Genomic DNA, 14312 nt, shown 5'->3' on the forward strand with positions numbered 1-14312 from the left:
AATCACTGACCCATGACATGACCCCTCCCTGCAACCAGCAACGTGCACTACGTGCAGTCATGCTCCACCTGGTTTCCATGGCAATCTATCTCTCCCTCTCTCCTGGCCTCCTGTGTAATTAGCTCCCCAAGTATTGGTCACGCTCTCTTGTACAGGATGCTGGCTCGAACAGGCTGTTCACTGCCCAGCACACACATAAACACACACACACACACGCACATTACACTTACACACCAGCATTTACACACCCACAAACATACATTTGGGATTTACCTGATTAGAGAAAACAGGCAGCATATGAAGGAGAGATAGAGAGAGAGAGAGAGTATGTGGTAGAAGTGGTGGGGGGAAAAGGGATTTGGTTTGACATTTAGTAAGAACACCTCTGCTCAGCAGGGATTAACTCTCTGACATTTGTTGTTTACATATGGCCCTCTGAGGCCACATGCACGAAAATACACAAACATGCACATGTTCACACATATATACATATATATAAATTAATTACAAACACGCAAGTTAAATGTAAAAAAAAAAACTGCTGTAAAACTGTTACTGTTAATCCTCTTCAAGATATATTATCAAATTAAGGCACATATTGTATGTGTATTGCTTTCACATTCTGTGTGGTAAGATTTCAATCCAACATTTAAAAATTTGTTCAGGTTGTAGATTATCATTATGAACATCTGCGGATTATAATAAATCCAAATAATAAGACAATTGTAAACTAAACAGGCTGAGGATGGTGACGTCATACTTTATTGATCTACTTATGAGGACAGGTTGAACTTAGTTCTTTGGACAAGTACTTGTTCCAAATCAACATGATTAAAGGAATAGTTTGACATATTGGGGAAGTTAGCTTATTCGCGTTCTTCCCACAAGTTAGATCAGAAGATCAATACCAATCTCATGTCTGTCCATTAAGTATAAAACTATTGCCAGGAGGCAATCGGTGTTGGTAGGTGGATTTTTAAGATTGGACTGCTTGCAGTTGCAATGCTAAGATAAGTTAATTACCTACTGGCTCTATGTTCATTGTCACTCTCTGCAACAAAGCAAATAGCAATTCCTTTAAGATATGGTTACATTTAGGAAAGATTGCCGTGTGGGCTGCAGGAGTGTAACATTGACTGCAGGTAGGAGACAGGAATAACATGAATCCTTTTTTCAGGTGTCAAAGTTGAACACTGCTGCAGTTGCACCCATCCACTAACCTGCCTTCCTCACCTGTATTATATGCTTCACTATAAAATGTCATACCACTTCCTGCTTTGGCACTGTAACTTAGGTTGCTTTAAGCAGTTTGAACAGACAACTACCACTGTTGTTTTTCAAAGTCGTCCATACCATCCTCCTGTTTTGTGTTATTGTTATTTACAGTATATTATTGCATGAAGATGAACAAAATTTCATCCCATGGAAAAGACATATATATATAGGTGAGTGGACATTCAAAATTTACTGACATGTGAATAAAATGCAACTATTCCTTTTTGGTTCATCTCACCTTCTTGACTTCATACTTGATGGCCAGTATGACACGGCTGAGGCAGGGTCGGTTGTAGGGGCTTGGAGGACACTGATCCACATCGCCATTCAGTATGGCCTCCACTTCTTCTGTGTCCCGACAAAGGTCCAACACACCCACCACAAAGTCCTTACACTGCATGGACAACTTACGGTAGTCATTCTGCAACGAGGGGAGAAGCATAGAAAAGAAAAGAGAAGCTTGAGTTAAAAGGGAATCTAAACTTTGAGTCAACCATGTCATCAACCTGTTGCGGACAATGTGCCATTCGTCAGATGCATGAATCTGCCTTGTGTCTTTTTCTAGGTTCATAGCCTTATTTTTGTGTTTCCCATTTTACAGGTCTTACTGGTCCTTCATATGTTCTCACTAAGTACAGTATAGTCAGTCATCTCCACAGTCTTTTGTGTCTTTTTAAAAATCTTTTGACATTGACGATAAAGGCTTGAAAATCCTTCCATGTCTTTTGTACCTGTGTGGCATGTGGGTCCTCACCTGTATTCTTGAGCTCAGACATCACACTTTTTTTTAATGATTTGAGAAATGTCAACCTGTCAGATACATTTATTCCCATTTGCAATTATAATATGGCTTGAGTGTAAAAAGAATTGAAAGGGTGATACAGTGATTTGGTTCATGACCTTTCCGTCTTGAAACATCAGTTTGTCTTTGCAAAATAATAGCTGAACAGCTGAAAGAAGGGATCTACTTGGCTTTTGTTACACTCATTTCAAATACTTATTTACTGCATTCCCCTCCCCCAGATTTTATGCAGAGTTTGACTTTCCACTTAAAAATTTGATTGGAAATGCCTGAAATTTGAAAAAAGGTCAATTTTTTGAAAGATATTCCCTCCACCAGAAAGACAAAAAGCATGAAAAATAAAAAGGGTGTCTAACAAAAACACCACACCTTCTCCTGAGAAGAAGGAGAAAGAGGAGAGTGTGAACACAGGAGATCAATACATTCATTCAATAACCATTAATTGTCTTCTTAGCTGGTAAGTAACAAAGGAATGCAGAGTAAAAGTTACTGGTGCAGTCTTGTAATGCCATCTTAAGAACATTCACAGAACAATAGTTGATGGAAACACTGAATTGCAATTTATTTTGACAACATATTGAAAATTTGCTTCCAAGTTGTGTATCAATTAGGTCAAATATAGACATTGCTATTGATAACTTGAGCCTTTCTTTTGGCAGTCTTGGTGGATCAAAGTTATTATTGAAACTACAATCCATAAGATATGAAGAAGATGTGTTTGTTCTTCAACATAATTCCATTGATGCCACCCTAATTCATGATAATTTTACTCATCCAAGTGTTTGAAATGCCCTTTAAGACAGTCGTCTATCTAATGCAAACAGTTGAGCTTCTACTTCTGGAACCCTGCAGGTTATAACTGTTCCCACTTCACTACTCCATTACTGTCAGGCCTTTCTCTTTCTCCAATAATTGTTCAAGTTTCCCCTCTCTATCATGGCCCCTGCAGTTCACTTATCACCCTTCTTTCATATACCTTTCCCCCTCAACCTCCTGCCTTGTTGTGTCAACAGTTGGCCAAACACAGAAGCAGTCAGCTGATTGGTTCTTCTGGTAAGTTCAAGAAACAAGCTTCAAAGATTTCTTGGTCACATACTCATATTATCTACATGTGCAGTGAAATGCAGGGATTGCAGATATGCTAAAAGATTAATGTGCAGTAAAAGTAAAAAAATAAAAATGAGAAAAGAGAACCTGTAATGCATACGCAAGAAAAATGTAAAATGTGCATATTTGTAGGTGGACTAAAATTTGTCACGCTCAGAGACAGATGCTCTACATCATCCTGATGGTCTGAAGGAAGATGTTTTTTCTCTGTGTTGGACTTGTAGCTACAGAGGCAATTCCCTGAGTGTAGAAGCTGGTCATGAGGATCCTTCATAATCCTACTAGCTCTGGTTCTGCACCCTCTGGTGTATAAATCCTGCGGTGTGGGGAGCGAAGATCCAATGGTATACTATAGTGCACAACTCTAGACTGTGGGGCATTCCAGTCCTGAGCTGAGCAATTCCCATATCAGTTGGTGATGCTCCTCTTTAGGGCAGCACCAGAGTAGAGGGTCTGTACATGCGGACCATGTCAGATTAGTTCAACACTTGTCTCAGCCTGTTTTTGTTTATTTATTTGGATTACCATAAGCTGTAACCATCCATCATCCCTCTGTAGGACTTGTATTCCTTCATATCTCTGGTTGTAAGCAACAGAATTGTATTCAATAGATCCATCAAGCCTTTGTTTCTGGTTTGGATATGACTGTACAGTCGCTGTAGGGATAATATAATTGATTGGAATATATTCCAGTCGACATCATTCTGCATGTCCTAGGCAGTCCAACACCTGACCTCTCTCGTCACCACGGCTTCCCATACCATTCCTTTTTTGTATTCTGGTATGAGCAAGATGAATTGAAATAATGTTATTAGTTTTCTGGAGTCACAGTGAGTTTGTATTTTTAAAAACCAAAAAGCTAAAGGCATTCAATTTTAGAATTTGGCCCCTCAGGCATGGATTTATGATATAAGAAAAAAAAAAAGTCCCACTAGATCATAAAGTTGATCAAAGGGCTCATCACCATCGGCAAAAAAAAAAAAAAGTAAATTCTGGGCATCAAGCAATGACAGCATCTACTGGCTCTTTGGGGACATGAAGGAATAGACGCTGTTTGGTGCATTTTTCCTTTAGGCTGGTAAGTTAAAGAAATCAATAACAATTTCACATTTTTGTTTTTTTACATTGATGTAAAGGCAAGGCTTCAGGGTAGTTCATACACAAGAACACTTTCTTAATCAGTGATATTTACATTGTAAGACACACATCAGGAATACACAAGCACAGCTATATACACATATATGTGAAATTGCAATCAGAATTCAAGGCATGGGGTTTGTGCCTCAGAGGCTGAGATAAAGGACAAGGAACGATGTTGTGAGATTGAAAATGGAGACAGAGTAGTGTGAAGCAGAGTGAGAATGGTTACAGATGAGTGAACTGAGGGGGACAAGAGCCAAGCCTCGAACACGAAGGGAGGGAGGCGGGGATATGTAAGATGGAGGGATGAGGAAAAAAAGAGGGATAGAGTTTCTACTACTGCACTTCAGCGGACATTCACCACTCAGTCCACCTCTTTTTCACTTAATCTCGTGTTGTCTGTCTCATATTGTATCTGTCTCAATTCAAACTAAATTAAACGAAAACTGGCACAATACAGAACAAAGTAAAATTTAATTAAAGAAATTTAAAAACACCCTCCTCTGCCTTACTTCTCTCTCTCTTTCTCTCTCTCTCACTCTCGCTCTCTCTCTCTCTCTGTCTCTCCCAAGGATATTTGGAGGGTGTCTGTATATGTCTGTGTGTGTCCAGAGGCTCTTATGAGAAATTGATAGGCTGTCTTGGAAAGTAAGATGTTTATGAGATAAATATTCTGCTGTTTGGGAGGTCCTGACATGCCTTTAGCAGCCCCCTCATAAACATCCAGCATACACCACTAACAGCACTCTCATCTCAGCACTGTGACAGGTTGTGTGTCAGTGTGTGTAAGTTGTCGGCACATGACTGTGTGTGCGTATGTATAAATATTTTATTTTCTGTAAGCACAAATGGATACATAAGCTGTGTCCCACACTACATTCTAATTCTATGCATACAATTAGTAAGTTAACATGGTAACATTAAGCATGTAACCTTTATCGTGTTAGCATGTTAATATGTACAGTATATATAGTATACAGCTGAGGCAGATTTAATTAATTGAAGTGCTGAACAAATGGAAATTATGTCCCTTTGGTGGTTAGGGGCTAAACAAAATCATTAGGGTTTATCTTCCGAGGGACAGTCAATGTCTGTACTAAATTTAATGGCAATCTGTCCAAGGTAGTTGCCAAGACAATTCACTCTGAACCAAACTGAGTTAAATTTGCGACTATGTCTTGAAGTCAAACCAAGCAGCACACGTCATCTTACATAACCACAGAGAAGCGTCTTAGTGGTCTTAAGCTGGAATTATGCTTTTCCGAAGACACACGAAGACGACTCTGCGAGCATACTGTATGCAGTGAAGGGTGTAATGGGTAACTGTGGGTCTCAGCAACCAACACACACACCCTCTAAATCTTAACAATGTGTCATGCGGAACTGTGCCTCAATCAAGTTGATTCAATTCCTGTCGGGAGGCGGGTCTGAAGTGAAGACGAAAACAAACACAAACGTATTACATACAAGAATAAAAGAAACAGCCACGGTTTTAAAGTGCTTTAGATAAAGGTGTCATCAGTGACATAAAGTACTGTTTTATTCTTTTACATGTCACATTTATTCTCAGTGACATGATGCTTTAATCTAAGCCTTAACTTGTATTCCCCATGCTTGATTTCCCCATATACCACATGACTGTCTAAACATTATTTGATATTTTAATGTAATTGAGAATATGACGTAGAGGAGGGCCAGGGAGACAAATACAGAGAGAAGACAGAGGGGTGATAATGAGTTGGTAATGAGACAGATGAGCTCCAACACAACTCGAGTCCCTCAGGTGAGCCCTTCTCATTAAGTTGTCTGGAGACGGGGAATTGAATGACAAGCAGAAAGGCTGAATGATAAACACAAAGGTGGGCAGAAAGACAGAGGAAGGGATGAATAAGGAGAAACAGAAATTAACAGCCACACAGGGATGGCCAAAGCAGAGAGACGGATATTGTAATGTTATCAGACCATTGTTATCTGATTGGAAATTATCATCTTGCTTTCTACATTAATGACATCAAATACAAATATAATTCAGTATGAACCAATTGGAGGTCAGCAGTATTTGCCACTTGGCTTGAGGAAGAAAAAGTGGGCCAATAATACTAGAATTTTCTGCTGGCATTAGACATATGAGATGATTCACAGAAAAGGGCACTTTTCTCACACCATGCAGTGTAAAACTGTCAAAGATGACCATGCAACAGAGCCACAGAAGTGGCTTTTCAAAGGTCTGCTTGGCACACAGACAAAGGGAGACTATTGCTGACACATTTTAGACCATTATTACCACTCCAAAAACATAAAATAAAGTAGAGTGAACAGCTGTGAACAGTGCAAACTCATCCAGTAAGTCTCAGTATTTTGGTATGTTATCTTTCACATTGGATTTTCTTGTCACTTGCCCTGGTACCAACTGTTGAACAACTCCATCTACTATATTGTTTGTTTTGTATTGTTGTTCAAATTAGTGATTTTAAGCAAGCTGTAACTTAAAACTAGTTATTACAATTTTTGTTTTAAACTTATAAAGAACCTGTATGGCATTGTTGCCTTTATTTGATAGTATTACAGTGTAGAGAGACAGGAAAGACGGGGAGAGAGAGGGAGAGAGTGATGACAAGGTGTGAATCTTAATTACCAGGATGCCCCAGTTTAATTTTTCAATGCGCTTTTACAAACCATTTTGAGATGCACATTGATAACAGAAAATATAGTCATAAAGGTTTCAATTGTAACAGCTAGCCCTACTGGTCAGTTAGCAACACTACACTTTGTACATTCACAATATAGTTCTCCCTCTTTCTCCGTGTGACTCATTTGTCAGTGAGTGTAGTGGCCTTAATATCCCAAGCCAAATGATTTGGGGCAGGTGTACCAGCTGGCACAGTGGGAGGGAATCAAGTCCCTCTCCACCTCCAACTGGCCCTTAAAGCTTGCCCAAACCTGCTGCACACCATATGCATGTTTTACCCTGGCCTCAAGCCAATCAACCTGCCTCAGGACAGATGCCTGCAAACAAAGCTGGCACGGTGGGTTTGATTCCTGGTTTCTGTGGGTATATGTGGGTGTGTGTGGGGCTGCTATGAATCAAAGATGTAAAGACCTAAAATCCAGGAAACTCAAACAACATCATTCTATTACACACGAGCAACTTAATTTTCTCCAACACACACACACACACACACACATACACACACACACACATACACACATACACAGATTACAGTATATATAGCATGCAATCCTTTTTCACAGTAAGAGCATCATCTCTTATATTTTCCATCAAACAATAAAATGTTCCACTTTACAATTCTTATTTCACCACAACCTGAGGAAAGATTGCATTGGTAATAGGTAGTTCAGAAGCTGGGAGCGCACTGGGAAATCCATTCAAGATGAGAGTCTAGTGATTTAGCTGTATCATTGGCAGGAATGGCTTGAAACATTGGCAGAGATAGATCTTCAAATTTTCATTCAGCACTTTAACTTGTACCTATCCTGCCTACACTGAAAAAAATGAATGAGAATGTGAGGACCATAATAATATCTAAAGTGATTAAATACACTCATTTACATTACCATTACTGCTGTTCTATCATTCCAAAATAATTTAAAAAATGTATTGTGTGTGTCTCCAGAACAGGATAATCCCTCTTTTTTTTTTTACCTCATATCCCCTTGCCAGCCAGAAAAATGTTCTGTCACCCCTTTGCCAACTCATAAAAAATAGTTTGTTGGAGTGAACTGTGGCATTAAGAAAGTGAGGGAGCAGAAAAAAATACTGATAAACAGACAAAAATGCAAATATGCAAAGATGTCAAGAGAGACACAGACCAACTCACCTTAAACTCTGTCTCAATGTTGGCCAGTCTTGCCAGTTCGTTGCTGAGCTCCAGCGCGGTCAGCACAGGATCCTCACTGCTGAGTGACAGGTACGCTGCACTGGCCAGGCCCTTATATGCATTCATCCTGGAGCGTGAGTGACTGAACGAGTCCTTCTTCTGTTTATCCAGGCATTCTGAACACTTACAGAAGTAGTCATGCGGCCTTTCGATGCGGGCCCCCTTGGACAATAGGATGTGGACAATTTCATACTCCATGCAGTGTGCAGCCAGGATGATGGGTGTGACGTCATGTGAGAAACGTGTTCCATCCTCATCATAAGCGTAGAAGACGTCATCTCGCATCTCCTGCTCTAGAGGGCTCAAAGCCAGCCGAAGACCCCCGCCAAAAGCAGGATGGGCGAGTATGGCTTCTACGATGCGAACATAACCCTTAGAAATAGCCAAAAGCAAGCCATCTCCAATCCTAGCCAACCCATCCTTCTTTAGCAGCAGCTCAGTCACTTCTAGGTGCTCATTGCCCACTGCCAGCTGCAATGCATTCTGGCCCATGTAGTCCACGCAGTTGAAGTTGAGGGTTTTAGACTCTTCCAGCATTTTACGGACTACAGGAATGTTTCCATATTCAGCAGCATCTAGAAAACGCTCCTCCTCTGCAGTGAGGGGTGAGCCACGCTCATTGAACATGTAGGCTGGACCTCGCACTGCCTGGCGACGCCCCTTCTCCCTCAATGTGGTGTGGCGGCGATGCATGGCCTCCACCCTGTACACAGCAGAGAGAGGAGGAAACAGTGAGGCAAAGCAAAATAACAAGGATTAAGATGATGGAGGTGTAGGTAGGAGAAAAAAATTCTTTCACATTCAGAGAGAGGAGTGATGACGTGATAGAAGGAAAAGTGGAGAGAAAAAGAGCAAATGATGGAGGCAAGAGGACAAGACAGTATCATTAGATACATCAAACTGACTATGGTGTAACAAGGCAAACAAAGTCATTACTGTCTCTCAATGTGGATGTCCTTCGTGGACAGGCACTGGTCAAACACAATCAGCAGTGCTTAACACAGACCTCTCCTCTGACCTGAGAGAAAGCTTCACCAAGACATCTGTGATATATCTGTCATCAGCCAGATCAATGAACCCCTACCAGGGTCAGGGCTCATTGCAGGGTCATCTCAGGTCAACAGCTCTGATTGGCAAAAGAGAGATGAAGCTGTCACTTTAATTGGCTCTGGCATGACAAATTCACACAACGAGTCAGTGGTCATCCACAGTGACTCTTTGGGCCACTTGTGAATCTGTCTTTCTCAACATATGCACACACACACAGACATGAACATGTACCTCCTGCTATCCACAATATGTCTTTAATTGTCTTTCTTCCGTAATTATTTCTAGTGGCACAGTGTCACATCTCAGTGGGTAAAAATCTCCTTCACCAATAGTTATTTGTCAACCATAACTAGCAGTAGCTTGCACAGAACCCCTGGTAATCACCCCTTTTACTGCAAAACACATTTCATTGGGACTATTGCACTCCTATTATATTTTAGAAACACAAAGATCTGTCATAATGCCTACATTTGCTGTGTGGCCTGACACTCTGACCCATACAGTGGAAAAAAAACCTTGATGTTTTCCAAAGCTGCATAGGAAAAAATGAGAGGGAGAAAATGAGTTGCAGAGCAGTGCAAGAGATATTGTTACGGTACCAGAAGATTCCCTAGTGTTTCTTTGTGTTTCCCCTTCCCTATGTTCCCAGTGTTCCCCTGTCTCTCTCTGTATTTATGTTTAATTTGTGTGTGTGTTGGCATGGACATGGTTCCCCTTCCTCGTTCTTCTGGCTTGTGGCTCTGCTCATCCTGCACACCTGTCTGCAATCGTCTCATCACTTCTCCCAGTCTGCTCACCTGCCTCTCATCAATTGATCGGCTCCAGACATGCTCCTGGAAAACAAACTCTTTATGAAAGCAGAAAAATGTGAGTTCCTTGTCAGTTCAGTTTCCCTCTTGGGGTACATCATTGAAAGCGGGCAAAGGAGGACAGACCCGGAAAAGATCCAGGCGGTGGCAAATTGGGCCAAACTCACACCCGTTAAGCAGCTCCAGCAGTTGGCTTTGCCAACTTTTACCACTGCTTTATCAGGGACTACAGTTGAGTGGCAGCACTCCTAACCCAACTCACCTCCACTGCAACCCCCTTCTCTTGGACCCCTGAGACAGACACAACCTTCCCTGAATTGAAAAGACGCTTCACATCCGCACCTGTGCTCATCCATCCTGATCCCTCACATCAGTTTATTGTGGAAGTTGATGCATCCAACTCTGGAGTAGGGGAGGTTCTCTTCCAGCACTCTGCCAATGACCAGAAGCTCCATCCTTGTGCTTTCTTCCCCCACCAGTTGTCACCAGTCGAAAAGAATTATGATGTTGGGAACCAGGAACTGCTTGCCATCAAGCTCGCCTTGGAGGAGCGTAGGCACTGGCTGGAGGGGGTTGAACACTCGTTCATTGTATGGACAGACCACAAGAACCTAGCTTACATCCAGACAGCTAAACGCCTTAACTCCTGTCAAGCTCACTGGGTGTTGTTCTGCGGTTGTTTGTCCTTCACACTCACCTATCCTCCAGGCTCCCAGAATCTCAAGCCAAATGCTCTCTCCCACCAGTTCGCCTCAGAGGGGCGTCCTCCAACCCAGACACAATCCTCACTGCTTTCTCTGTGGTGGCCACCGTGATATGGGAGATTGAGTCTGTAGTCAGGGATGCCCAACAGTGTCAGCAGGACCCAGGTAATGGCCCTCCTAACCGTCTCTTTGTGCCTGACTCTGTCTGCTCCCAGGTCCTCCAGTGAGTGCACACTTCTCGGTTCACCTGCCACCCTGGAATTAGCCACACCCTGTCCCTCCTTAAGCAGCATTTCTGGTGGCCCTCCATGGATGCTGACACCTATGCCTTTGTGTCCGCCTGTACCGTGTATGCCTGCGCCAAAGCCTCCCAACAATCACCTGCTGCTTTGCTCTGCCCCTTGCCGGTCCCTGGTTACCCATAGTCTCACATAGCTCTCAATTTCACTACTGGACTTCCACCTTCACAAGGTAACAACACTATACTCACCATTGTGGACAGATTTTCAAAAGCTGTACACTTTGTGGCTCTCCTTAAGGTCCCCACAGCTTTGGAAACTCCCAACCTTCTGGTGTACCATGTTTTTCGCCTCCATGGAATCCCCATTGACATTGTGTCCAACCATGACCCTCAGTGGCCCCTTTAGGAACCCCTCCTCCAGGAACACTCAACTGTTGTGGATTGAGTACACACACAACTCCCTGTCAAGTGCCACCACAGGTATGTCACTATTCGAATGGGCCATGGGTTTCCAACCACCTCTGTTTCCAGCTCTGGAGGGTGAAGTCTCAAGCCCACCTTTGCCATTACAGTAAGGTCTGGAAGGATGTCAGAGCTGCCTTGCTCCACTGACCACAACCGACACACTGCTGACCATCACCAGACACCAGCCCCCAACTACCAACCAGGCCAGAAAGTTGCAAACTACTTTGTTACTGCATTATGAGATTAATCCAATCATTAACCCCACTGTCATCAGGCTCAAACTTCCTCCTCACAGGAAGGTTCAACTCATGTTTCATGTCTCACTATTGAAACCGGTCTCCACTAGCCCACTGTCTCCTCCAGCTGCAGCCCTCCACCCCTCACATTATCCACGATCATCCAGCCTACACTGTCCCGTGGTTGCTGGAAAGGTCAGGTTACTAGTACCTGGTGGACTGGGAGGACTATGGACCTGAGGAGCGCAGTTGGATTCCCCGTTGGAACATCCTGGATGCACCCCTGGTTTGGGACTTCCACAGTGAACACCCAGACAAGCCTTGTGGGTCACCTGGAGGTGCCCATTGGTGGGGGGTACTGTTAATGTACCAGAAGATTTCCTAGTGTTTCCTTGTGTTTCCCCTTCCGTGTTCCCAGTGCTCCCCTGCCTGTCTCTGTCTGTCTTTATATTTTGTTTGTGTGTGTGTTGACATGGTTTCCCTTCCTCGTTCCTTCCTGGCTCCCAGCTCTGCTCATCCTGTACACCTGTCTGCAATCGTCTCATCACCTCTCCCAGTCTGCTCACCTGCCTCTCATCAATTGATCAGCTTGTAGTATGTCTACCCATGCTCTTCACCCACTCTTTGCCAGACTGCCGTTTCAACCACAGTGGTAGCTACAGTGGTAGTGACTCAAGGCCAACTTATTTTATATTCCTAGTGATTCAGTTTCCTCTTGTCTTGCATGCTAACTTGTTTTTCTTGTGTCCCAGGATCATTACTCGCCTGCCTGTCCTCCTGCTTGTTCGTCTGCCTGTCAACAACTTCCAAGCCTCCAAGATATCCCTGCCTCCATTGTTGCCCTTTATTCCCTCCCGCTCACACCAGCCACATTCCTCCATTTCCTTCATTCAACCCTGCTGTTGCCAGATTCCTATCCCCTACCATCAGCGTCTCATCCAGATCCTCCCCTTGACATTGAAAGAATAGGTGAAAATGGAAACCTGGTTACAGTAGAAATATTCCCTGGGGGCGTGAAAGGATGTGGAACTGAGAAGATGAAGAGAGCTCACCAAGGCAAATCATTGTGGGAGAGTGTGTGTGCTTGTGTGTGTATGAGAGAAAGAAACAGACACAGTGTGTGTTTGTCAGTGTGTGATTAAAGGGTATAAAAGGTCTGTAGCTCTTGATTTTCGATTTACACAATCAGCTGTGTATGCCTTAGGCTGCCAATCAATGGTAGAAGGCAGAATATAATCTATCTCTCACACACAAACATGCACACATTCACACAAGTGCACACAAATGAACAAACACAAACAAATGTGGACACACAAGGTGCACCACTGGACAAACGTGTGTGTGTGTGTGTGTGTGTGACAAGATCAGCACCATCACTATGCATACAGAATGTGCACACACATACCTCATATGTAAAATGTGATGCAAACCAATACAATGCAGTGAATACTACCTTTATGGTGCTTTTAAGGTCATAATTTCTGTTGTTGATTTACCACAACGCATTATGCTGTAAGGTGTAATTTCATCCAACCCCCCACCTATACATTCACAGACATTTGTAAGCATTGTGAGGATTCCTTATAAATGAAGGGACAGTCTGTGTAACTAGATAACCATAACTAGATAACCTTAGTTAACTCGAGTCAGGTAATGAATAGCCATTTTCCATCCTTCTCTATCTTCCTCTCCATCCATCTTTCACTATTTGTGATTCTGATCTCAAATAGAATTTACCTGCATCATTTCTGTGTGGAATTACAGTCACACAGAGAGGAGGAGGCAGGCACAATGGAGATAGATAGATAGATAGATAGATAGATAGATAGAGAGAGAGAAAGTCTGTGTGTGTGTGTGTGGAGAGAGAGAGGAGGGAGACAAATGGATGAATGGGAAGAAAATGGGTGAGTGAAGGAGGGTTTGTTTATGTAAGTCTGCTTACAGTGTGTGTCATTGTATCCCCACATCAATCATAGTGTTTTTCTTAAAGATGTAAAGTCCTAAAGTACTCAACACATTACCATTGTTGCAACCAAGATCACTTTGTTTCCTATATAAGTGGAGGAGAACATGATGTCAAGCTACAAGAACAGCTCCCACAGCCTTTTAAAACAAAATACAGAATGTCATATTTCATCCCATTCCACTAGAATCATCTTTCTGTCTATCTGTTGAATTTAAGTGCAATATTCACCCACCTTTAATCCCCGCTTTGGTTAACAAATCCCTGACAAAAAATATTGAGTTTTTAGCTTGCTAGATGTTTGAATGTCCATGCTAACCACTTGTTTACCTCTGCTTATATTACACACTATGCATATAGTCAGCTAGTGTAAAGGGGAGGTGGTTTCAACTTTACTAACTAGAGAACAACTTCTAAATAACAAACTTTTATTGAAAAAAAAGCTGCAAAAAGCTGAAGAATTGAGTCTTGATTCTTCATGTTTCATTTGATTTACTGAGTCTACACAGCTCTCGTCCTGATGCTACATCCAAGTCGAAGGCTGCTGTGGATCACTCAGAGCTCCTTTCCAAGCAAGCAGCTCCATCTCTTATTAACAACAAAACTGTCAGGAAAGGGAGA

At 42.5% G+C, this 14312-nt stretch overlaps 1 protein-coding gene across 18 annotated transcripts in view; it reads right to left on the reverse strand.

The window, feature by feature from the left end:
• The window catches only part of LOC121901266 (short transient receptor potential channel 7), a 63817-nt gene that overhangs the window by 37106 nt on the left and 12399 nt on the right, over window positions 1-14312 (reverse strand). For 10 of the 18 annotated variants that reach the window (XM_042417954.1, XM_042417949.1, XM_042417951.1 and 7 more), the window contains 2 exons: window positions 8164-8926; window positions 1514-1696 (listed from right to left, as the gene is read on the reverse strand). In XM_042417954.1, the coding sequence (XP_042273888.1) occupies window positions 1514-1696; window positions 8164-8926 (946 nt within the window). Of the gene's footprint in view, window positions 1-1513; window positions 1697-8163; window positions 8927-9159; window positions 9869-10779; window positions 11257-11939; window positions 12026-14312 lie in introns of those variants that run through there. The other 8 variants (XM_042417962.1, XM_042417960.1, XM_042417959.1 and 5 more) reach the window with 8 other exon arrangements.

The sequence above is a fragment of the Thunnus maccoyii genome, chromosome 8 (assembly GCF_910596095.1).
Source record: "Thunnus maccoyii chromosome 8, fThuMac1.1, whole genome shotgun sequence".
NCBI lineage: Eukaryota > Metazoa > Chordata > Actinopteri > Scombriformes > Scombridae > Thunnus > Thunnus maccoyii.